The sequence below is a fragment of the Aptenodytes forsteri genome, unplaced genomic scaffold (assembly GCF_000699145.1).
Source record: "Aptenodytes forsteri isolate BGI_AS27 unplaced genomic scaffold, ASM69914v1 Scaffold123, whole genome shotgun sequence".
Classification (NCBI taxonomy): domain Eukaryota; kingdom Metazoa; phylum Chordata; class Aves; order Sphenisciformes; family Spheniscidae; genus Aptenodytes; species Aptenodytes forsteri.
In genome coordinates this window covers 2482585-2509578 of record NW_008794408.1, presented here as the reverse complement: position 1 = coordinate 2509578, position 26994 = coordinate 2482585, and the positions used below count along the sequence as shown (strand labels likewise).

General features: G+C 37.2%; 1 protein-coding gene across 1 annotated transcript in view; it reads left to right on the top strand.

Moving 5' to 3' along the window:
- PCCA (propionyl-CoA carboxylase alpha subunit) overlaps positions 1 to 26994 on the top strand; it is a 296238-nt gene that overhangs the window by 84714 nt on the left and 184530 nt on the right. The window contains exons 8-11 of the mRNA XM_019474286.1: positions 3139 to 3175; positions 9028 to 9106; positions 18639 to 18741; positions 23222 to 23316. Of these exons, the coding sequence (XP_019329831.1) occupies positions 3139 to 3175; positions 9028 to 9106; positions 18639 to 18741; positions 23222 to 23316 (314 nt within the window). The remainder of the gene's footprint in view (positions 1 to 3138; positions 3176 to 9027; positions 9107 to 18638; positions 18742 to 23221; positions 23317 to 26994) is intronic.

Here is a 26994-nt window from a genome sequence, read left to right as displayed (position 1 = left end):
TCACTGATGTCAGTAGACATGTTGAAGGCTTTCAGCAAGGCTATGAATTTACTGTGTTTAAGTTTCAGGTATCTGTTTTGGCTGTATTCTTGCATTGGGATATTGACATTAGTATTAAATGATCACTGTATTGTTGGAGAGGTGGTTGGAGTCTAGACATGAACTGGAGGTTCTCTAAGCCCAACACCCTCAGGCATGAAAACTATTTCGTAGTTCTTCATAATTAATACAATGTTTTACAGCTCTAGGAGTCTCTTAAACAGCTTTATCCTGGCATTCCTCTACATTAGAATAGTTTTGCTTTTTTGTCTCCACCTGCTGGTGCCTGGCAGACAGGCATGTACATGAAATTAGGAGGCTAGAAATTCTTAAGCTAAATGAGTATTTTGTCTTCCTAACTTAATGAAATCAGCTATTTGTAAAAACACTATGACATAATTTTATAACTCTTATGATTTTTATAAACTTGTACCATTACTTGAACTTTTTTATTTGTACAATAAAAGGTGGTGCTAAAATTATGTTTCTTTACAATCTGCAGTTTATTTTGGGAAAATGGTAGTGTAGCTACTGTGTTTTTGGAGGAAATGGCAGTAAATCATTGAGGACTTTTGCTTTTAAAAATAATTCAAAAAGCTTTTAGTACCAGGGTGGTTTGGTATATCTTGCACATGTGGGCTTGTGTGTTACGCAGTGTCATAGCATTCAGTTTTTGTCCCCCTATGGCAAATGTCATGTATCTAAGTTCTTTGCACCAAAAATCTAAAATAACTGTCCTAAGTTCTTATGAGTACTCAAACTGCTGCTGTATTTATGGAATCTGCAAGTGAAATGCATGATACTAAAACATACTTTCTTAGGGAAAAAGATCAAAAGACTTACTAGAGATTTCAGTATGTCCGTTGTTTATTAATTTTTTTGTTTTAGTTTTTCTCTTTAAAGCCCAGCATATTTTTGTTTTCTATTTCAGAAACACTCTTTGAAGGCTAAAGAATTTGAATATGCATTGATTATTTTTTTATCTTAGAGTTTGGGTTCTAATATATTAGAATTGTAAAAGAAACAGATGTTGAAATAGTGTAAATTAATAACTGTGCTGGGCAGATGACTTCAGTCTGTTCAAGCCAGAACTGAGATAATTAGTGCTGCTGATATGATGCCGCTTATTACTTAAAGTTGTCGTATGCATGATAAAAATACAGTGGCAGTGAAAAGTTCCCCTGTAATGACTTGCAGCTTGTCTTCCTGTGGACTGCAGTGTGTCAGTTAGCCACTTGTTTGCAGGTAACTAAGTAAAAAAAAAAAAAAAAAAAAAAAAAAAATTGCTCTGTTTGCTTCCCCCCCTCTTAATTCTATTTTGCAAATATATGAGTGAATTTGCAAGAGAAAAGAAATGTAAAAGTTTCCTTCTCGACTATAATCGTGGCTCTTCATCAGTCATCACTCTTCCTGCATTTTGTTCAAGAGGCTCTAATTGTCTGCATTTGGCAGGTTTAACACTTCCTGACAGAGAGGCTATTAAGGGGAAGTATTCTCGCATAACTGTCACAGGCAGGAACAAAGAACCTTCAAACTCAATGTGTGGAAACCACTAACATTCTTAAATGACCCTTTTCATGCATTTTATCCCTTTAAGCTAAAATTTGGAGGGTGCAGGGTCATGGAAAGCAGCAAGGTGTAATAAAACAGTAAACCCTGATTTTTTTTTTTTTTGGGGGGGGGGGGAGCGGGAGGAGAAGGTTTTTGCTAGATTTATCTCTTGACTTAAAAACAATTGTTATTTGGAAAAAATCTCATTAACAGATGTGACTGGAGTAAAAAGACTTAAAACTGATGTTGCTTTCAGGACTGCTTTGAACTTAACAAGCACCGATTTGTGGAGCAGACTAGCTAATGAAAGGAAATTAAATTTTCTGACAACTTCCCCTGCCAGCCCCCTTATTCTTCATGGGGCTGTTACTAGGTACTGAAGACTTTTAAAGAGGATTTTGTTTTATTATCGGACATAAATGAACCAGGTATGAACATTTCTTATGTTTTTTTTTAAAGTTCTGACCTGGGTGCTTTTAAAACGGATTGCCTTGAAAGCTTTAAAAATATCAGGTTTCATTTTAATGTTCATAAGTCAGCCCCCATAGTTTCAGACACACTTAGCAGCTGGTGGTTTCCAGACATTACTGCCTTCCATACAAATTTTTTAATGCATGTCACGGAATAGTGTAAATATTAGCAAATTTGGATGGAATTTTCAAACTTAACCTGTGCCACTGTAATTTAACCCTTTTCCTTTCTAGTATTGTATAATGGACATATAGTTATCAGTAGAAGAAACCAGAATTAACTACTGCAGGAGAAGAGATTTGGTTATTAAGAAGTAAGAAGTGCAAGTATTTTGGATTTTATTCTCTGGGTTTCCTAGTACTTTTTTCTGTACCAGGCTATAGTGGTATGAGTCAGCTGAAGCAATAGGTGGCATCAACAAAAAGATTTTTCTAATTGTCATACATTAGTAACATGTGGACTCTTTAATGGAAACAATTATGTGAATCTTATTTCAGTTACAGTTTAAAATGATGTGTTTAAGGTTTATTCTGTCTTTAGAATGAAAAACTTGCAAAAGTGAAATGCTTGTGTTCTTTCTTCAGTAGATGGAAAAAAATTGTCTTTAAAGAAGTTCTGCAAGATTCTTTCTGAACCTGAATCACTCCCAAACAATAGAGAATCAACTCCCCCTACTGACAACAACCAGGAAAACACAAGAAATACCTGTGAGGACAGAAAAAAGCTGGCAGTAGACAAACTTTAACGATCTGATTTATGGTCCATTATTGATTGTAAACTTCTAAATTCTAGCATTAAATTCCTACAACTGCAGAAAATAATTTTGTGATCCTGGTTGTGTTTCCTGTCAGCTGATTCCTCGTTGCTTTGAGTTTCTCAGTATACTAATGATGAGGTAGAATTTACATTCCACTTATGGTATTAATTTTACATTCCTCTGGCTGAAAAGGGTCAGAAGGTTGTAAAATCAAACATTAAATGAATCAGAGGAGACAGTAGTGCAATATATGACTGCCCTCAGGACATAGTGCAATGGCTGATGGGATTAACGTTGGGTCTCATTTCCTGCTTTTACAGGATGCAGATGAAGCTGTCAGAATTGCAAGGGAAATTGGTAAGTTCTTAAATTAGCTATGGTGGGATTTGTGTGCCTCTCAGCAGACATGGTTGACTAAATTGAATGTGTAATAAGTAATCCCTATAGAACAAATAATGTTTTAATAGTTTTTAAGTTCCCTGTTGCCTATAGGGCTGGAAGAATCTAGGCATTAACGCCCTGTCTCTTAAATCATCACATTTTAGCTTTACAAACTGGACTTTACAGAACAAGTGCAGCCATGATTTGTGGAATGCATGTAATACGCAGTAATGAGTAGCTTGCTAAAGCAGTTATTTCAAAGTATGTCTGCAATTGGACATGATAGTCAGAAGTTAGGCATGGTACATTTCTCTTTATATGGAGGCTGACACCAGTGATGTTACGGATCTTCTTCATTCTTCATAACTGCGTGGACTGCAATTAGCTTGAATATCATCCAGACCACCAGCCTTTCTTCTGTGCTTTCTGGAATAAAGTCACCATTCAGCTTCTGAATGTCTTACAGAATGGTGAAAAGAGCAACTAGCAAACTGTCTAGGACTCATTTTCATGAAGGTTAAGTGTAATATGTGTTTAATGAGTTTTGGCTTTTATTTACTAAAGCTTAATATTAGTGAAAGTATTTAACCATATGCTTGAAATTACACATGTTCTTAAATGCTTTCTAGAAGAAGAATCTAATGCAATGAGAGATTTTTCTTGGTTTTTTTTTTTTCCATTTTCATTTTAAGAGACAGTAGCCATGAGAAGCTATTTAGGTTCCTCACAGGAAAGTATGTATCTACATTTGAAGCTTCTCTTACTGATCTAGCTACAAATACTTCTCATCTGTGTCAAAAGCTATGGCTGTGCCTTATGTGCCAAATAGAAATTGGGACTTGCAGTGCTGCAGATGACTTTTTAGCAGTGTAACACCTTTCCACTTTGAGTTTAAGTTGGGGTTCTTACCCTGCACTGGCTAACTGCCCTGAAACCCCTCAGTGTAGGCTTGGCTGGCTTTTAGGCTGACACAATTGAAGTCAGCGTTTCTGTAGGTCAGCCTTTATGTCCCTGCTGGGAAATCAAGTGATTACTGATCACTGTCATGGGTGCAGAAACAAAAGGAAGAGTTTATCAATCAAATTGGAATATTTGGAGGAGAACTGTAAATAAAATTGGTTTTAGTCCTTAAAAAAGGCATACATAGTATTATGACTTTCAGTTCAGTTTCATTTCAGTAGTCTGTCTTGCTCTCGTTTTTTAAAGATTTCCTGCAAGTATTTTTAAAGCAGTTTTGATTAACGTAAGTCAGAAGGCATTCAGTGGCTTTCTAGATATCCTTTAAAATGTATTCTTGCTTAATTTTCTTCTGAGTTCATCTGGTGTTCTGTTGACTGGTTCGTCTTTGATATCAGTAGCACTTTGGAGGTCATATCAAGGCAGTCTTAAATCTGTACATATCAAAGTCAATTACAGACAGCTGGGTGGTGCTTTATCTAGGTGGCAAATTCTTAAACCACTTTAATACAAAAAAGGTTTGTACTATGATGCCATGTAGTGAAAGAAAAATGTCCTTTCTAGCTTTTTCCCCACCCATGTTTTGACCACTTGATCAGTTTGGTAAAGCTTCTGTCTAATCATGACTGCTGATCAGAATAAAACCCAATGATTTGTAACTTCAAAGGATCTAAAATAGGATGAAATTAAAGTCTCTTGTATATAATGCATTTGTCCTCATATATAAGGTACTTCATATGCAGTTGAATACTTTCAGATTATTTTTAATTTCACTTATCCAGAGCCTCAGTCCTCCAAGAATGCTTAAGTAATTATTAAAAAAACCTCATTGTGGGCCAGTGCTTAAAACTCTAAAACATTGTGTAATGTTCTGTTGCTGCCTGTGTTTTTTCCTGCTTCTCCCTGCTATATTCTGGCCAAAGATCCAGTAGCAGTGGAGCTTGGCGCTTCAGGGTTGAGGCACTGCCTTTACCTGTTTCAGTGACTATTATTTATGGATATCAGTGTTGTAAGTATGGGAGTAAAACCTACCTTTTGCCCCTCACTTGAGATGTGCTCTCCCAAGTTGTCAGGAGAGAATGTGACAGATGTTAGGCTAAATCAGGAATTGGAAGTTCAGGCACAAATTGCTGTATAGGCTCCTTTCTATAGTCTCTCTTCTCTGTCTGTGTGGGCTGTTCTTCTCTTACGATCCTTTCTGTAGTGCTTAATCACATTGGCTCTTTTCCCATGCTACTTTTAAATCTGTTTGTAAGTTGTACATTAAGAACTGCTGGCCTTTTGATTTCTGAAGCATCAGTGAAACTCCAGAAAATTTTACTCTTCATTTTGCGTGAAAGAATTGAACAACTATGAAGTGCAGGCAGTTAAACTAAATGAAAGTCTATACAAAACTGAAGAAGTGAAAAACGTGTTTTTGTCATGTTTCATTTGACATGGGTTTAGTTAGTACTAGCTTTTCAATAATGGATATTGAAGAGAAACTGGTATTGCCACATGTAATATTGTTCAAACTGATATTGCACAATGCATTCTGTGGTGTATTACTTGCAACTTTTAAAAAATGGATAAATAACATCTAAAACCATGGTGGCAAAGGGCGGGAACTAAAAGCTGTGGGACACCAGAAGTTTGTTTTACCATTCAGATTCTCAGAATAGTAACCACCCTGGAAACAAAGCAGTCCTAACTTAATAGTACCTATTTAACAGCAAAAGTTTGCCTGATGATCTTCAAATTTGTCAGATTTTTAACTTCCTGCCTTCTAAGATCTTTTTAGACCTATCCTTCAGATGTCATGAGAATGCAAAACTACAGAACAAGAGTAGATTTTATTCTTACATGCAATTTTAATTTCATGTGAATTGATGTCTAATTTGAGGGAAGGGTTGAAAACCTAACACCTACTCAAAAATGTGCCTGCTTTGTGAGACTCTTCATTGCTGTTATTGTGGGTCCTTAAATGCTATTAGAAATTGTTTGCATGCCTCTCCCTTCCCACAACTAATCCAACCAATTCATGTGAGCATACTTCAGCAATTTTGGTTGCTGCTGAATAGTGCAAAAGCAGTTAGGAGAATGATGATTAACACATCCTGATCCCCCAGCATCCTGTACCCAATATGTACGCAAAATTTAGGTTCTACAAAGCCTTCCTTGTCTTAGCACACATCAGTCTTTGGTATTGGCCAAAGTAGCTTAGTTCAATGCCCTAGAGAGCAAGTAGTGTATAAAGGCATATTTGAGCAAAAGTTCAAGTCCCCTTATTTTCAGGGGACTTGCTAATTGTCATCCTAGTTTGTAGAGGTCTGTTACAAAGAATTTTTCCTTCTCAACCTAAAAAGCTATATGTATCTTTTCAAAACAGGTCATACTTTTTTTTTAAATTTTTAACTATATTGTGGTTCGCTAGAATCTTTAACTGCCTTGCATACAGGTGTGGTTGACATGTAGTCAGTATACATAAAAGGCAGAGGGGGGGAAGCAAAGTGTTCCTGCACTTGGTGAGTAGTACCAGTAACCCATGTATCTTGTCTGATAATTTAACCATATGAGTTGTGATATATGAACTTTTATATTCTGTGGCATATAAAGACTTGCTAAGGCTCACTGCCATCATGCCTATTTTGCTGTTGAAATGAAAGAACAGTAAATTAGGACTAGACTCTGCTTACAGAATTAAAATCAGCAAGCCATTCAAGAGACTGATATTGTTAGACTGAAATTGTTAGTATAATGATTTTTTTCAAGTATGTGTAACACTGAATAAGATCAGGTGATAGAAAATTGGCATAGTGAGTTTGCCATAATAAGGCTTAAAACAATGCTTATTTCAGAATTTCAGACTTGCAACCTCTTGAGTTGGAGAGAGTCTCCAGCTGGTGATAGTGTTGCCAGAGGTGTAAGTTCACTAGTGTTACCTGGTTAAATCTCATTTCTTGCATGAAAATCATACAAGATGTGCTTTTTGCTTTCTTTCAAGATAGCCAGTGACTTGTCTAGGAGTCTGGCAGTTGCCAGGGATCTGGAAAAGCAGCTATAGCATAGAATAAATTGTCCTTATGTAGATACTGCATATACTACTGCATATACTGCATTTCATGAAAATGAGTTGAACTTCGCTGTTTGCTGCATGCAATCTAGAGTTATTTTGCACGTGCCCTCTTATGTCTGGGATTGTGGAGGCCTTGAAAATACCTACAGTTCTGGATCAAATCCATTGTTACTTTGTGACTTATCCCATAGCCCTCTGGGCAGCATCAGGTATTTCATAGGAGAACATGTTCTAAAGCATGAAGACTTACAGCCTTTTGGTCATCCCTGCCTATAGGAACTTGATTTGTGCTCTATATATGCTTATCTATTACCTTTCTGCAGCTTTCAGCCACACGAACGCTCTGTAGCATGGGGTTCCACAGTCTAATAACTAACATGTTAAGTTGGAAACTATTTTATTGATTTTTTTTGCTGTTTCTTTGTTAATTTAATGTTCTCTTGTACTGTTGCTGCTTTCCTGTCTTCCAATCAATGCTACTGTTTCTTATGCTTGTATCGCATCCCTTTTTTTGTGTGTCCACTTCAGTCTTTTTAAGCAAAAAGTTTTCCAGATCTTGCTGGTTTTAATTATCTTCTCCTGAACCTCCTTTCAGTCAAATGACTTTGGGGAGGAGGTAGGCTACTATATCACTGTCACTTGACAGAGCAAGAGTAGATCTACATTCCAGAAAGAAACTGTAAATGTTAGTTACACATATGATAGCAGACTTTACCATTTCTATCGGGAACCATATTCAAATGTCCCTTTCTGTCCCCAGATTAAAGCCTTTTAAAGAATGTGTCTTCACTTTGCAAGGACTGATGGATTCTTATTGCCAGACAATATCAGCTGGTCTGATATTTGGCTTAATGTTATGATTTTCATTAAATGTACTGGAGAGCAAAGGCTTGAAGAATTTTCTGCTATCTTAGAAATGTCAAAAACTTTCTAATCAGATCCTTAATTTTCAAATTTCTGTACATTTCATGTGGGAGAAAGGTAAAGTTCACTGATATGAATAAGAAATTGCTTTAGGAAGCTGCTTTGAATTAAAATATTGTACTAAAAGAAAAACAATCATTACTAAATCTGCTTTTAAACTGCATACTTTGTTACTGTACTCTTTTAGCTTTTAAAAAACTAAGGTCCTGACTCATACCCATATTAAGGTATCTTGTTCTGAGAGTAAAATATTACCAGTTATGCACAATGCTGTCGGATTTATGCTGTTCATTTTTTTCTTACTACTTGTCAGTTTGGGGAAAACCCTTTTTATTGTTAAAAATGTGTAATAATCTGTTTTGTGATACTTATTACATAATATCTGAGTAGCACAGCTCTTTTGAGGTACTCTGTTATTTAAAATGTACTGCACCAGAAGTGTTGATAAGATACAGGTTTGTTTACTGAATCTCTTGACTAATAGTTTACGAAGATCTCCTGCTTATTTTGCTAGTAACTTTTTTAAAAAAATCCACAGCTATAGCTTATTTCATCAGTAACAAAGGAACAAAATTTTGTTCCTAAAGAAATGTGAGCTTCAAAGGTCAAATGCCATTATTCATAAATCACTTTGTTACTTGGGAAAAATTCATTCAGTGCTTTTTGTGGTATAAATGAAATGGAGAAGACAACCTTTCTTGGCTTCAGAAATCACTGCACTGACAGCTAAGTCTTGAAAAGAAAAATCTCTCCTCTCCTCTCCCTCCAAACAAAGTGTTTTAATAAACGAAGTTATTGTCTACTGGCATTATTGGACATGTGGTCAGTTGTCATGTTCCTCTGACCAACTGAACAAAGTTTGAACTTCTGTCTAATTGTTCCCCGCTGTTAGGCTACCCTGTCATGATCAAGGCCTCAGCAGGTGGTGGTGGGAAAGGCATGAGAATCGCTTGGGATGATGAAGAGACCAGGTGAGATGCTGTCCAAAAGCTTGCCTTGATGAATGCTGCAGTTACCAAAGTCCCATTGAGCCACTGTGAGCTGACAGTTGAGCAGATATGAAATGTTAAACAGAAATTGGATATTATTTGGTTTTCTCCCTTTCATATAGTGAGCAGTATACTTTGGGAGTTTGCATGTGTCTATTTAAAATTATTTTTTGCATAAACCTTACAAAACATGATCCATTAATTTGAGTAAAAAACCAACACTTAGAACTGCCTTTAGTCCAATGATAGACTGTAAATAACACTTTGCTTTATGCCTTTCAGAATGCTGATATATTAATTGTCTGCGTGTTAGATAGAATACTTATTGGCCCTGATTCTCAAACATTAACGCATGCCATTAGTTCTGTTAAAGTTGATGGAGACTGATTGTTCATGTGTGGAAACACATACAGTGTTTCCAGAATGTGTTCTAATAAATTGCATACTTCTGTGTTTAAAATATTTGTCTCAGCAAACTATTGTGCTTTTGCCTGTTTGAAACAATGTTAGTTTAAACACACAGACATTTTCATATCTCTTAATGGTTGTCTGAATCCTGAACACTTCAAGATGCTTTGTTATTGACTGGAGAAGTTTTACAATCCATTCTCTGCTGATATTCTAGCAGTGAGGAGCCTGGTTTCAACCCCATGTGCCACTGATGTAACAGAAAAATGTGTTTTGGGATTTTTCAGACTTGTAACAAAAAGCCTATTTGATCCAAAATTAGATAATCTTCTAAATGTTTTCCTCTCCACATGGAGAGCGCAGCACATATGCTAGAATCAACTCAAATTTTTTTAGTTTAATTTAGTCACCTGCAAGATTTCCCTGTCATATTTTTGTGTTCTCTATTAAATTTTTGTTTGCCAAAACCTAAAAACTGGAAAAAAGAACAATTTATATTTTATTGTTTTTGAGAAAAGTTGCGGTTATTTAGAAAAGGCACCTGATACAGCTGACAGCCAGCTAGGGATGTGTTTTTGTACATTTGCATACAAAATTAATTTAGTGATATTACTTTGACCCAGTGATATTTAGTGACGTTAGTATGAGATGCTTGCCTTGTTTGTGGAAAGCCTTTTAGATACCATTCAGCTCCTTATTATTTGCCAGTGGTGCTCTTATAATAATCCTTTTGGTTAGTTATGCTAAGCCTTGTCTCTACAGTGTAATTTTATAGAGTAATATCTAAAAAGTGCTAAGAGAAAGAACATCTTGACTGAGTAACAGATCAACACTGGTTACTGATCCTATATCAAGGAGGAATGCTTATTCTAACATTTACAGGTAGGCAGCAAAATTAAATTGGCAAAATACTTGTTGCAGGAAGATAAGTGAGATTAAGAGAACTGAAGATAGAAACAGAATTACTTTGCATTTACATATGAAATGGAGCATTTGGGTTTCTGTTATAGTCTGTCTTGAAGAAATATCTATGATGTAAAAGATTTGTTGTACATGTCCATTAATTGTGTTATGGAACTAAGATTGTTCCTTTTTGTGTCTGAAGAGCAACATCTGACTGAGTGTTTTGAAGGTGACTCAACTTGTTATTGACAAAACAATATATCTGATAGTTTTAATATCGCATGAAAAGTTGTTGACCCCATGTATTGTCTTGCTGCATCCAAATCCATGTAATCCTAAAAATAAACTAATTTTCAGCTATTGGTAGACTCTGAGAACCCAGTATCTGAATGGCCTTTTGTATTTCAGGGTTCATTGATGCAAGACGAGTGTGAAGAGTTGTTGATAATATTTTGATTTGTAAACTTGCTTTGGTTTTGTCATGTGGGATTAATTCCAAATGGTATTTGAAAAAAAAGCCTTATATAAACTAATTTTGTTTGAAACTTTTGGATTTTCAGGATAGCTGAAATTTCTTCTTGTCTCAACTGGCTGTGCATAATATTAAAAGAAGGCTTAAATGTATTGTGTGGTGTGACATGGAAATAGCCACTGGAAATGGAAAAGACTTATCTGAAAGACTTAATTGCTGCTGTTAGAATTACTCACTGTGGTAACTTACTGGTGCTTCATCCTTCACATCTCTTAAATATGCCAGATAATGAAAATTTTGTTAGATCCTCTAAGTATTATGATACTATTCCAGCTATAGCTAAGATTTCTGTAACTTTCAGCTAGTATTTCTAACTAGAAACATAGAATAGTTTTATCTCTGTTAGAATGTTGTTTATAGCTAAGATTTCTGTAACTTTCAGCTAGTATTTCTAACTAGAAACATAGAATAGTTTTACCACTGTTAGAATGTTTTTTTTTTTTTCTTGAAATAGCTCTTCATGTGCATGTGACTGTGTATGGCTGCCGTGTTGCCCCCTGCCTCTCTATCTGGGTAGGGCTGCTGTTGTATTTCTTCAGATATGAATTCCTCCTAACTCTCACTTGTATTGCTTTTTTCCAAATTTCGGTCAAGTTCTAGTGTGGAATTTTGTGTACAGTTCAAGCCACTAATCCACATCTGAAATTAAAATAACCCTATCTTCACTCTATTGTAATCCCTAGTCAGTTGTCTTGGCTTGGATAAGTTGAATTTAGGATGCCCTTTTCTCACATAGTAGATACCCACTTGAAATTATATTGAAAATGAAGTGCAGATTTCTGAAGAGCAGTTTACATTAAATTTGAGTTTGTAGGTTCCTCACAGCCTGAGAAGGTTCTGCTGCTGTATGTATCTAAAAGTACTTCTGTCTTAGATCATCTCAGCTCTGGTCTTGTATGTGAAGAGCCCCTGTGCTTGCATCCCAGAGAGCCTGATCTGAAAGTGCTTTCAAAATATAGGCAACATGAAGTTCATAATGAAGTACAACAAAACATGACTAGGGTAGGTGTTTGAATATCTAGAAATTTTCTGTATCACTTCTTTGATTGTGGAGAAACAGAAGGCTCTCTTGCTTTCAGTATGCTTATAACAATTGTACCTGTAACTAAGTCTTTAGGCTTCATGGCTTCAAATGGTCTGCTGACAGCTCTGAAGAGGAATTCACTTGAGGACCCTATCCTCTCCAAAAAACAGATTTAAATTTTCTGGCAGAGATTGTGATGGATCTTTGCACACAAAGACACTTACTGGCTTGTAGGTTCAGTATCACAGGTCATCATAGAAGAACTACTGGCCCTTGTGTTAAACTCCATGGATTTGCAGATAGAAATTAGTTTCTCTAGCAGTTTCAGCTGCAAACATGGTAACCTCTAAGTTGGAAACTTGTACTGAATTATCTTCTAACAATTCCTTTTCGAGAAATTTGGAGCTTTGTGCTAATTCCACCCCCTACCCCTCCCACACCCCCAATTGTCTCAACTTCTGTAACTTTTCATAGATATTGAAATCTTGCATGCTTAGTGAGTATCTATTTTGAAAACTTTCAACAAGGCAGCTTCAGCAACAGATATTTAGAAAGATGAAAGATTTTGTCTTTTAACTTATAACAGGAAAATATAAATTGTCCTGTTAAATTCTTTCTTGGTGCTTATGCCAATTTTATGAACTTAAGTCAAACATCTGCTTTCAAATTCCAAGAACCCCTTATAACTTCTCCTCTGTGGTCCTATGGTACCATGCTGTGTTTACTTTCACTGTTCTACAGTTGTTGCTCTTCATTGGATGGTACAACAGGATATGTGGGAGAACTACTAACAAATTTGTTTTTGTAGTCTGCAATAATCTTCTGCAGTTTCCCACCTTCCTTCAGAAATGTCTGATTTTTTTTTTTCCTGATGTTGTAATTTTCCAATGGCTCTGAAGGAATGAACACTGGAACGGGAAGAAGTTGAAGTGGAAAATATGTAACAAATCATTCTGAATCCCCAACCTCCCGAGGCAAAGGAAATCCGAAATGTGCAGTATGAGGACAATGCTTTAAAAAACTGAACAGCATTCCCTATTACAAGCCTGTACACTGAATTTTATTACGTCCCCAAAGCAGTGCATTTGGCCTGTCAGACTGCTCTGCAAAAATGGGAGTGTATGGGTTTGGCATGCTTGGTCTGTCCTGCACAGGTATATGCTGTAGAAGTGTTCAGGTAAGGGGAAGGAGTCAATTGGACGAGTGAAGAACAGTGTTTCCTAGAAACTGTTTTTTTAAACACAGATTTCCATGCCAGCTACATGTGTAAACATACGTAAAATGCTGTGACTAGATCATTTTAGTTTTTTAAACTTGGAGTCAAGCTGAAGCAATGGATTTTGGTTTTGTATGTAAAATCAAACAACATTTGAGTATTTATTGGTTACTTAACTTACCAGTCATGGTTTTAGAGGGATTCTACTGTACTAGTGGTTATCATACATCTGTTTTTAACTAAACGGCCTTTCTAATTCTGGCCTTGACAAGAAAATACTATTTTTTTACTGTTTCCTGATATTGGAAACTGAAATATTACATAATTACTGCAGTCTTTTATTAGTGTATGGCTGCCTCCAGTGAAAGTGGTTGTTTTAATTAAAGCAGCAATGCTGATCTCTGAGCTGGAGGCAGAAAGTTGGCACAGGCTATCTCACTTCAGACAACAAGAAAGCTTGTGGCAAGGTTAGTAAATGCTTTTGTACAACTTATACTTCAGTGTAGATAAATTTACTGTAGGGAGAGAGGGGAACCTTTAAAGACATCCTGTTCTATCCCTTATAGAAACATGCATGTTTGAAGGGACCTAGGGACATCACATCATCCAGCTTCATGCTCAGAACAGGATCAGCACTGAATTTGAAGCTGGTTGCTTAGAGTTTTGCCCAGTTGGGTCTTGCAAACCTCCAAGGATTGAGTTTTCACAGCCTCTCTAAACAGCCTGCGCAGTTTTAGTTCTTTCCAGTCATTTTTTTCCTTATGTCTGGTTGGAAATTGCCCACTTCAAATTGACCACTGTCCCGTTTTTCTGCTGTGCACTGCAATAAAGAGCTTGGCTCCATTGTCTTAGTAAACTCTTTAAGTACTGGGAGGCTGCTATTAGATGTCCACTAAGGCCTTGTTGTCTTTCAGGTTCAACAAGCCTGGTTGACTATGCCAGTCCTGGTGTGCTCTGACCATCTTACTTGAGCTTATCAACATCTTTGAGTCCTAGGAGTGTCCAAAACTGGATGCAGTATTTCAGGTGTGGTCTAACAGGTGCTGAGTAAAGGGGAATAATTGCTGCTGTTGGTCTACTGGCTATGCTGCAGTTGATAACAACCCACTATTTAATTAGCCTTCATTACTGTCAGGGTGCACTGTTCACTTGCATCACAGCCTGTTATCCACCAGGACCTCCAAGTCATCTTAAGCAGCCAGTCAGTTCCACGGTCTGTACTGATACAGCACAGTTAGTCTGTGCTAGCTACAGGACTCTGCCTTTGTTCTTGTGGAAACTCAAGATGCTTGTGAGCCCATTCCTCCAGACTGTCTAGGTCTCTCTGAAATGCAGCCTTGCCCTTGAGTATATTGATGACCCTGTTTTAGCGTTGTCCACAGACTGGAGGTGGTGCATTCCAGGTCAATGATAAAGAGGTTAAACTGGTTCCAGGATAATAGATTCCTAGGGAAATTCCCTTGTATTGGATTTCATGTGGAGGATGAGCTGCTAACTTTGAGCCCAACGATCTAGCCAGTTTTTCACCCATCTAGCTGTGCACCTATGTAGCCTGTAATATTCTACCTTGGAAACAGTGATGCTGTGGGAGAGCATTAAGGTCTTGCTAAAGTTGAGGGAGATGATATCTACTGTTGTCCTGTAATTCATAGGTGTAGTAATAAAAGACAAACAGATTGGTCAAGCATGATACTCTTGGTAAATTCAGTTTGTTCTCAGTCACTTTCTCATGTGTCTAGAAATAGCTTTCAGGACATCTTGCTCTGTGACTCTTCCTAGAATTAAAGTTCTCCTGATTCTTTCATGCTCTTTTCAAAGATGGGTACAATGTTTGTCTTCCTCTAGTCATCAGGAATCTCTCCTGACCTCTGAAGCCTTTCAAAGATGAGAGAGCGGTCTGACAGTGACATAAGCTACCTCTCTGAGCATCCCATCTGATCTTACTGACTTGTATGGGTTGATTTCTCAAGAGATCCTTGATTCCATCCTCTTCTGCTACTGGTAATTATTCTTCAGCCCATCTAATGTCTGTGTTGAGAGGTCCCCAGCATCCATCAGAAACTTGTGGTCTTCTGTGTTGCTTTTCCAACAGATGTCAGGGAGATTAGTTTCCTGTTTAAAACCAAAACAACACCAAAAAACCAAAAACACAACAGCAGAATCCCCCCCCCCCCAACCCACAGCCCAAAAAACCCAAAACAAAACCACACAAACAATCAAGGTCTCAGACTTTGAGTTGCTTAAAGAAGAATTTGTCCACTTTGTCAGCTTGAGCCAGGTGAACTGTTAACAAATTTGCACTGCAGTATTGCCCTTACTGGCCTCTTCCTTGATCCAGACCTTCCAGCTCTCATTCTCTTGCCCTTTCCTGAGAAGAGATTCATATATTTGACCTGTCCTTTCGTAAAAAGGGCAAGCCTATCCTACTGCCTGCCTTAAAGAGTGGGTAGCCATTCATTGCAGCACTGCAGTTGTAAGACCTGTCCCACCATCTCAGCTGTTCTAAGGATGTTGCAGTTCTGTGTCTGCATGCAGGCTCCAGTTCCTGTTTGTTTCCTTGGCCATGTGTCTTTATGTACAGCTGCTTGAGGTGGATCTCTTTTCTTTTTTTTTCCTTCCCCTTGATGCCTCTAGGCTTTGACTAGTGTGCAGCTCCCACCAGCATGATCCACCCTGCCCCTGAGGAGGGGCAGTGGTGCTCCCTGCCTGCCTTAGGCATGGGCTGTGGTGGCCTTTCACCCCCCCATCCAGCTTGGGTGAAGGCATCTGATGTGTGATTGGTACTCCTGCAACTGGGGCTGTGGAGTCACTGTGTGTACTGCATGGCGCCATACTGTTAGCAGTGCTCCAGCTTATTGGCAGTGTGTGTCTCCAGGTGGCTGACCTGGGGTGTGAGTCATCCTTGCAGCAGGCAGCTGTGGGCCCCTTTTCATCATAAACCAGTCTACCAATTTATGAGTTGGGAAACAGCTAGCAGAAGCTAATGGAAGCACCTAAAAGCAGCAAATCTGCTGCTTTTTATAAAGGGGGGAAAAAAAAAACCCTGCCACTAAAAGTTACTAAGAACCTGAGAAAAACCTTAACTCAATAGAAAATCTTGCCTGAATAAATAACTAACTTGCAACCAAAATGCCATCCTCTCCCCCAAGCCCTGCTGTCAAAACTACCTCTACCACCAACTCATCCTTATGAGAAACTACCAAAAATATCTCCTGCCACAGCCCCTCTTAGCTGCTGCTGTTTGCTGTTCTCCTTGCATACTGGCTCAGCTGGTGTCCCTGTAGTGTGGGGTGCCCAATATTGCCTAATGGACAGTCTGTCCTCCCCCCTCCCTGCCCCTTGGTCTAGCGCAGGTGGCTGGAGGATGGCCGTGTTAGTAGGCAGTTAGTGATTGGAGTGTGGGTCTCTGCAGAGCCCCTCCTCAGGAATCCTCTGACCAGGGTGCCTCTTTACTTTGACTCGTAGCATAGAAGTATCAACGATGGTCTTCATATAAGCGAGGTACATCAGCCTGAATGATTGTGTCTTGTCAAACATCAGGGCTTGATTAGGCTGCAGACAGCATGTTGCTTGTATGGTAAACTGTACCTGGGCCCGGATAGGGGCAGTAAGCTCAGGTTTCCCTGTCCCAAGTCCCCCTGCACTTCCTTTCAGGGGTTAGCGTGGGCAGGAAAGTTTTGGACTTGGTTGCATGTATCAGTACAGTTGTGCTGCGTGGGTAGCATCTTCCTTGCAGCGAGGCTCTGTAGGGCTGTTGCTTGGTGAAAGCATAATGCTTCAAATACAAATTCTCTTCTAGCCTAAACAGCTTCTTTTCTTTTTTTTTTTTTTAATATTCATAAAGAGACTCAGACCCATCTCCATTGGTTAGTATGATCTCCTTAAGGAAGGTGAAGTGTGTTTATGGTAATTTTATCACTGAACAAATGCAACTGCACAGATTTGTAAGATACAAACAAGGTCAGAATACCTGACTGAGATAGTCATTCTGGTTATACATAATTTAAAGAGATTTACAGATGTATGGATTAGATAATTAGGCACCTGACTTTTTTTTAACAAGTATTGCAGTTTAGATTTCTAATTAGCACATACTTCAATGAAGGAAAAATAGTCAATTGTGCATAAAACTGTCTGATAGAATGTTTACAAAAGGAAACAAAGCCTTTGATATAGGAGTTAAAATAGCTCTAAATCTGTTTCAGTAAGCTCAAACATTGTGTACGGCTGTCTGTTACCTCACTTTGGTTTTTTGGACGGATCAGGTAGTGTACAGAGTCACAAATTCTGATGTCCCTTTTTCTCTTCATTAAGTAATACAATACATTGAAGTTAAATATAAATTTAGGAAAGATTGTACATTGAATATAATCTCTCAAAATTACAGCATATATTCTACAATCTTGAAAGAAGGTGAAGAAATACCTTTAAACATATGCATCTCTATATTGTAGGGAATTGAACTAGATTGAAGAGATGGAAGTGTGGAAACTTCAAATAAGTTGTGCCGTAGTTCTTACTCAGGGCACAAATATCAGGGTTGCTGTATGTCAGTACTCAATTTCACAGAAACTTACCCCAAACTTTCCATATCTATCAACATAAATGGGGCTAGTAAGTCTGTAGAAAACTTCTGTGGAGCCTTTGGGTCCCTGCATTATGGTACATTTCACCCTGAGAAAGCTGTACACAAAGTTGTTTGTCAGCAGTTATGCGCCATAGGAGTAATCTTTCTGCCATGAAAAATAAAGTCAATAAATATAGTATTTTACAATCTTTATTCGTTTGAGTAATTACACATGTGAAAGAGAAAACAGAAGGAAGTATACAGAATGCATGGTATAACACTTAATTATACTTTAATGCAGGGAAAAACTAGTAGTACAGCTGGTATGCTCTATAAAGTGAAGTATTGCCTCTTCAGGTTGTGTGTTCAGCGATTGAATTTACAAGGTCTGCAATATTATATCTGCAGTTCTTTAATTAATGTGCAACTAACCTCTGCTATTCTTGAGTATTAAGAGGGCTGTGTACCTTAAATAATGGTAAGCTTCACCTTTACTTCTGTATAACAAGTACTTTGTAATTAATGGTTTTTAAAATTTGATTACTTTATTACTTTTGCAGAAGAAAATGCCAACAAAGAAAATTCATACAAATAAATGTCGGAAATGCCCAGACTTTTTAAACACTCTGAAATTCTCTGTGCTTTGAAAATGTATTTTTTTGTCTTTGTAAGAAAAGAAAGAAAAAAAGGGATGCTCATTAAAGAATCAAATGCAAATGGTAACACTTGGTTTTTGGATGTGTGTGTTAATTGATGAAAACTGCCAGATGACTGGAATGAATAAGCATTCCTTCTCCTTGTATACTTCAGAACTTGACTTAACTTTCTAAATATGGATTATTCTTTTTGTTTTCATTATTTAAGGGAAGGTTTTAGGTTTTCATCTCAAGAAGCTGCTTCAAGTTTTGGTGATGATCGCTTACTGATAGAAAAGTTCATTGATAATCCTCGTCACATAGAAATCCAGGTTTGTAGTATTATTATTATTATTATTTACTTAATAAGATTTGAACTCCTAAACTAATCAAAGTTCAAAACGTTTCAAACACGCCGCTAAAAAAGGCCTAGAGTCTTGTGTTTTCCTGTGTCTTGGGCCGTTGCTCAAACTGCATGGCTATCATACGCAATACAGCCTTCCTGTTTTTATTCTCTAGCCTTTCTTTAGCAGGAAGACAATGAACCGCGCTCAGTGCGTTGGAAAAAAAAAAAAAAAAAAAAGGTTGTAGGCATCTGTCCTGAGGGCTGGAGCTTGAACTCTGGGTCCTGATTGCAGTGCTTGAGTGCAGCAGAGGATGTAGGAGTTCAAGCCCTGCCATGCTTAACATTTTTCTTGCAAGCCTTAGGTGGTTTTGTCAGTATTTTGGATTCTGTTCTGAAGTATCTAATGCTCCCTGGGAACTCAGGAGGATTTGTGTTCCATTTTGGGCTGTTTGTGGTTCAAAATCAGGTGTATTCTCCTTAACTTCTGGGTTGTGACCATTTATATCGTTTATTGGGTCTAGCGTTAAGCCAGATGTGCTAATGCATAACAAGACTTGTTTGGTTTGGACAGACTCTTTAACAAAATTATGATTTTAAAATTTGTCATGTATTTGATCTTATGTAGGCAACTAAATTGTGTTTGTCAATAGCCTTGAAATAATCTTTCCTGACAAGAAATCCATATGGAGTATGTCAGTTTTCTCAATACAAATTTCATTTATTTTTGTCCAAAATATAAACTCTTTCTAAGTTGTGGCATGTTTTCTTTTACAGTGAGAGCCTGAAGTATTTTGACAGTAGCTCAATAAGTGAATGAGCCAACAACAATAAATTTGATGGTGTGGAATGATTTGTAAGAGAGAAATAATTAATGTGTTTTACTCCGCCAGATATGTGCCCATTCAAACCTGATACTTCCTATGTTTTTATTTATTTTAACTTTCTTTGTAAAACTTGTCTGTGCATGGGCTAACTTATTGCATATGTGAAATGAAGAAACAGTCTGTAAAAATGAAATTTAAGCCCCAACTTATTCTCTTTTGAAGGATCACGGGAAGGTATATAGCGAACACTTAGTTTCAGCATTAGTCTTAGGTTACAAAAGAGGTCAGATTGCTAGAGCTTCGTCCTATGTTCTCTTGCTATGGCTAATAATTTTTGACTACCTTTGCCTTTTTTTTTTTGGTATGCAAATCAAAACACCTTAAAGATCTATTCCTTTCAGTGCTTGCAGATTTGGGAGCTTCATTCTACTGACTCTTTGATAACTGAAGTTAGATGAGAATGATTCCTCCATACTTTCATGAGTTGGGGGCAAATTTTACATTGTTTTGATTCTTCTAGGCTGAAAAAAGGTTACCTCAAAAAAAGGAGGCAGTAATGTATTTAAGAGCAGTCAAATAATTTTGCCTAGATTAAACAAAATAGTCTTGCCATTAATAATTCATGATTTTACTTATAAGTGTACAATGAACGTTGTTTTCCTTACACAAACACTTTGATGGTACCTTTTAACAGTATCATAGCCTATCATTTTAAACTTCATGTTCTAATCAGCTTTAGGACGTTGACCTTGGTTCATTTTCAAACTGCTAAATATACAAACAATTTGAGAGCAGATGCCAAATATTTATTCATTTAGCAGTAACTTTTAAATAGAACATTAACGGTCTCATATAGCTCCAAAGCATTGGTACTTAAAATTGTTAAATAAGGGGTTTCCTGTGTCTAGCTATAAAACAATCACTTTGTAAAACATGAGAAAAGACTAAAACAATTAACAGGAAAATAGAGTCCAAATAGACTTTATGCTTGAACTGATTTGAAGTCTTGTTCTCCTGAAATATCTGATATAAAGGACCTGAGTTTAAAGTAAGAGTACATGGAATGTCTAACTATTACTTGGCTAAATAGCAATCCTACAACTGGAAATAGAATTTAGCTGAATCATGTAGGAGAGGTTGTGATATGTTATATTTAATTATTTTGGCATATAGATGTACATAGCATATACCAATGTCATAATCATCTAATCCCACGAAACAGGACATTTTCTTTTAGGAATATTTAGATATTTAGAAAAAAAGCTGTAGCTGTGACATGCGTTTTTAGTGAGATGTGGGCTGGAATCTCACGTCATCTCAGAGATGAGGATTTCAACATTCTGTAAATGTCTTCTGAAATTTAATTGTTTTATGAAGTAAGTATCTTCTTTAGTTTCTGATAATGAAAACAGTGGACCCAAAATGAAAATAAAAGCCTAACACTAGATGTTGTTTTGCTTATTCTGTTTATAATTATAGTTTCATAGTAAATGCTCATGTATGTCTTTTTGAGCCATATTAACTGATAATGGAAAAACATTTATTTTAAGATCTAGGTTGCAGAAATTAAGTAGGATACAAGAAATGTCCTGAAGTGAAAGAAAATATTTACTAGTTGGCCTGAAAAATATTTTATTATCCCCTCCAGGAAAATACAGAGAGAGAGAAGAGAAGCACAGGAACTCATTTTTATTGAAATATTCCAGGACTTTTGGGTTGGTTTGTTTTGATGAGGCTGAATTCTGTGGAAGGTTGTAGGCTTTCTAACAATGAAACAGAAGTGCTCACAAAGAATCATTCTACTTACAGGACAGCAATTTTCCATCTGAGTACCATGCTATGCCCTAGAGGTACTATTTTAATATTAAAAAAAGAATAAAAAAGATCAAAAAAGTCTTTTGTCTTTCCAAATGAGTTTCTGTAGAGCTCCGTGATGTTTAGTTCTGAATCGGATGAGTTAGGACTCGGGTAGGAAGTTGCTTTAGACTCTGCTGGTTTGTGGTTTGTTGTGTGGTTTTTTTTTTTGTTTTTGTTTTTGTTTTTTTTTGGCTTTGTACTGAGTCACCTGTTACAGAATCTGGCAGTCGGCTGGAGTACCCTCGTGCTGCCGCTGCTAAACCTTCCCCTGGGCAGGGAAGAGGGTTCTGGGACAAGCTGTAGTTTAGGAACTCCCAAAGTCATCGATCGTGTAGAACTCTCTAGAGGGGATTTTTCCCCTAGAAAGCTCCATAAATTTATGGGAGTGCAACAGAATTTCTGAGGAAAAGATAAGTCTGATCCTACAGAGTGCGGAGCACTCTGGGTCCGATGGCGCACAGTGCACGCAAGTTGTCTTCATGAGATCAGTGCCTTGTTTTCAGTCACATCTACCCAGATTATTCACGCATCAGCAAACATTGGTGTCATAGATGCAGGAATTCATCTTGCTTACTGCCATACTCACTCTGTGGTGCTAAAAGGAATAATAAATAATACAGATTCGTTGTCACAAATGTGAGTAGATATGGTTGAGTTCACGCAGTTTGAGGAAGATTGTCTTCTTTTTTTTATCTTGTCTGTTTTCAGTGTAGAACTGCACTATTAAAGAATGAAGCATGAATATTGGCACAGGTTCCCGCAGATCAGAGCAGGAAGATGGAAAAAAATGGATTAGAGGGAAAATTTTATAAGGAAGAAAGGGAGCAGGTGTGGTCTGCAGTGAAAGAAATTGTTCCAAGAATAAGTGTAGAATATAACTTCATAAGATTGGAAGAAGTCTACTTGCATCCTTAAATCCAGTATCCTGCTATTGGAAATGGCTGCACTGTACAGTCGATTTCATAAAGGGATAGAGTTCCTTTTCTTACTTTTCCTTCCAGTGTGAAGTTGCAGAATCAATTGAGAGTTCTGTTACGCCAAACTTGTGTTTTTTTCTAATGTCTAATTTAGGTAGTTGAATCTAGATGCTTGACTGTATGTTTAACTCTTCCATGAACTGAAGCTGCAGCCAAGAACTGTAGTTGACACCTGATTTTTGAGAAATTCATTGAAACTGCTGCTTTAATTTCCATTGAAAATATTGAGGAAGTAGCAAATTTTATTCTTCGTAGTAAAAGATTGCAACGTTTCTGAAGACTTTTTCTTCTTCGTTAAAGATAGGGTGCTGTGGTTTGCTTACTGAGAAGGCTCTGTTAGGCATTGTTTCTGAAAACTTTTGTGTGTAATTCAGGAGCAAAACTCAGCATCCTTTGAGATTTCTCTCTCCTTCGTTGACACAAGATATTGCTTAACAATATGATTCTGAGTAATTTCATTATGCAATACAGTTTTAAATGCTTGAAAATATAGTTTTAATCTTATTTCAGTCTTTTTATTTCTGATTTATGAACTTTTGGGAGCTTTTCACAAATTTTGACATGTTTTTTTGCCATATATAAATTCTATATAGAGGCTTTAAAATAACCCTGTTCAGAATTTGGAGGAACATTAAATTAGTATTTCATATACAATTAATTTTCTACACTAGCATTTTTCCCAACCTTTATTTCTAGATTGGAAAAAAATTATTTTTAAATTAAACTGAATGCTACATAATAGTATAATGTCAAAAGGCTGTATGCAACATCTGTTTTGTTTGTTAATAGCAGTGTGTAACAGTTTCAGGTTTTGGCAGATAAACATGGTAATGCCTTGTGGTTGAATGAAAGAGAGTGCTCCATTCAAAGGAGAAACCAAAAAGTTGTGGAGGAAGCACCGAGGTATGTATACTACACTCTTGATGCAGCTTCATAGTTATTGAAAGCACTTTTGGAAAGCTGCTGATTTTATTTCTTGTATAAATGCAAGCAAATTTTATTCTATTAAAAACCACAAAGAAAATAAATAAATGTTTAAGTTATAGTCATTTGACTGTAATGCGGTTTTGATGATGTACTTGAGGGTGTTTTGATCTTGCTTCATGATGACTTTCTGTAAGAAGAAAGGTGTTGTGGTGTTAATTTCTTTCATGATCTTATAAAATGGATATGGATCTTAACGATCAAATATGTGGTATATGAGATGGCTTTCTTAATATATCTGAGACATTTTTCCTTTTCTTTGCCATTCAACTTTTGGATTTATGAGTAAGATAAAATATGGAAAAAGTATTCATTTTACCACAGATACAGATCTTTGACTATGTTATAGTAATTGTGAGAGGGCCAGATAGTACTGTTTATTTCTATTTGAAATGGAACATGAAGTACTAAATACTCTATGCCTCTTTTAGTACCATTCATGGTAGTGAACTATAGATGTAGGTGTCCAGTAACTCAAAAGTACTAAATGATCTTAATCCCACTGATTTCAAATGGAGCTGAAATACATTGCTGCTGTGCAAGGTACGGTCTTGCTGTGTTTTCTGTTGCATAGCATTCATCAGAGAATATGTGTAGAAAAAAGGGCAGAAGGAAGTTCTGATTTCAGAAAACCAGACACAGGTATATCACTACCCGTGGGAATTCCCGGTGTAATGTGTTCACCAGCTGGGATGGGTTTGCCATTATTTTATAGCACAGAACTATGTGATGTAACAATTTAGGATGTGAGGAAAAGCACATCATTCAAATGATCTTTATTTAGAGGCATCATATAAGGATGGAAATAGTATATCATATAAACATCATATAAGGATATGATATTATATGATATAAGGATATTATATCAACATCATATAAGGATATTTTAGAGGAAAAGCGCATCATTCAAATGATGTTTATTTAGAGGCATCATATAAGTTAATGTTGGAACATAATTGTGGGACTGGCACTGTTTATGACCTAGATTTTAAATTAAAAAACAAGTTTAAATCTAAGGATACAAACCCACTAATAAATGCTTAAATAGCTGTTGTTGCTTCCTGGTAGTGCTTGTGGATTTCTCGGAAGCCTTATGCCTGAAGATCTTACTATGTTTGTGAAGCGTGAAGTCTTCAGGTCCTGATATAATGTGCGTGTGCATATATGTATACCTAAGCACTTAAGAGAGGAGAGTCTTTGGCTCAGGAGTACACGTAAGGTGCTGCCTGCCGCTACTGCCTGCTTATTCTCCATGCCTGTGGTCAATTAAAGGGAGTGATATCTTTTTCTCTCACCAGCCAACTGTGATCAGAGTGTTTTCTTTCATCAGAAATATCAGCCTTTTAACTATCTTGGGCTTCTCTTTTAGAGTTGCCAGTAAGTTTTCTTATCTCTTCCTATAACTGTACAAAAGAGTGTGGGCAAGTCAATAGCTTCCAAAATTTGGCGTGAAAACTCTTCTTCCTTCTCGTTGTTGAATGTTTTAGACTCTGCCAGACATTTACTGACAGCTTTGGAAGCCTTATCTGCCTTACAGCCACTTGCAGTTTGCTGCAGAATCCATTTATTTACAAAGGGTTACAAGACTGTTGCAGATAAGCAGGGTACTAACTTCGGTGAGACACCATAGAGACCCTAAAGCCTGAAGTTAGCCCTTCCTGTGAATGCTGTTTCAGTTAGTCTCATTGATTAATGACTCCTGGAAACACCTTTTCTTGTATGGCTGGGTGGAGGAAATATGAAGTCCTCAGCAGTCCTTTTTTTCTCCTATTTTAAATGGTAGCTGCCATTAAGAGCTCTGAGATAGGTTGAAGCTTTTTTTTTTTCCTTTCATGAAGCCCAGGAGATAGGGATGCTGTGGGCTAAAATGTTTATTTGTCTTTTGTACAATTCAGGGCTTTTGATGGTGGCCTCTTCTCAAGCCTCTTTTGATTTACTTTTTTCCTATGATGATTTTTCCTAGTTTAAGAGACTGATTGTTGAGAGCCTTTTGGCTTTGAGAATAATCTCTATGATTTTCTTAAAGCTAAGTCTGCAGCTGTTGAACTTATCCTTATGGGGTCATGGTAAAAATGTCCAGTTTTCCTAGGGAAGTTCAGTCTCTTGTAAAAAAACAAACAAACAAACAAACAAAAACAAAAAAAAACAAAAACCAAACCAAAACCCACAACAAAAACAAAACCACCAAACAACAACAAAAAAACCAAACAAAAAACTCACTTTTGAGGAGAGAAAGCTTTTTAGTTCACACCCTGATGAGGCTACAGTATTCAAGGGAGCCCTGGTGTTCACGGTGGTCAATCCCCCAGTTTCAAATAGGAGACTGACAAACTTTGCTTATACCCTTTTAACATAGTCAGTTGTCCTACTCTGTCTGTTCTGGGAAGCACAGACAATAAGACATATCGAATCATCTCCAGTTTTTTAGTTAGTGCTGGGCAAAGTTAGTGCTACACAAAACTTCCAGTGATTTACAGTAATTTTCTTTGCTTCTAGCTTCACACCTTTTTGGAAGATGCTGTTGGCTTCTCATTTCACCACAGAAGCTGAAATTTAAACAGATGAGTAACATTTTAATAGTCTGTTGTTGTTCCTTAGTTTATTGTTTTTTCTTCCTCTGCCCAAACTCTTCTCTTTCATTTTCAGAGACAGTTGCTATGCGACAGTGTACTTTGGCAAGAAAAAATGCAAGGGTGTGGTTGTATTTTCCTGTCTGCTAGAGTGATTAATAAGGGATTCTTCCCTGTGTGGAGAAACAAGGCCCATAAGCTTATCAGAAAATCCATTGATCCTTTAGGATCAATCTAAAGTAAATGGATCGATAGAAAGGAAATATACAAGAGCCTTAGCTGACTTCCTATTCAATAACTGGAGCTCAAAGGAGTGCTCTTAAGCTTCACTTTTGGTGAGAGCAGGTGTCCTACCTAACCATTTCAGAACCTGTTGGAAGCTTTTTAAAGTGCTTTAACTTTTGCCTCACCGCTTGGGTGAAGGAATGTCCAGCTGTTCGGAGGCACTTGGCTATCTGTACTATTTGATGCCCAAAGTTAAGATTTTGGAATGTTGTTATGGAGAAGTGCCATGCAAAGGCCCTTCCACTCACTGTGATCATCCAGCACTATCCTTTGCTGTAGCAGTCAAAGAGATTAAGGATTTGATCCTCCACTGAATACCATTTAGAATCGTAGAATCATTTAGGTTGGAAAAGACCTTTAAGATCATATTGTAACCCTAGCACTACCAAGTCCACCACCAAACCATGTCCCCAAGTGCCACATTTACACATCTTTTAAATACCTCCAGGGATGGTGACTCAACCACTCCCCTGGGCAGCCTGTTCCAATGCTTGACAACCCTTTTGGTGAAGAAATTTTTCCTAATATCCAATTTAAACCTACCCTGGTGCAACTTGAGGCAATTTTCTCTTGTCTTATCACTTGCTACTTGGGAGAAGAGACCAACACCCACCTCGCTACAACCTCCTTTCAGGTGGTTGTAGAGTGATAAGTTCTCTCCTGAGCCTCCTTTTCTCCAGACTAAACAACCCCAGTTCCCTCAGCCGCTCCTCATAAGACTTGTTCTCCAGACCCCTCACCA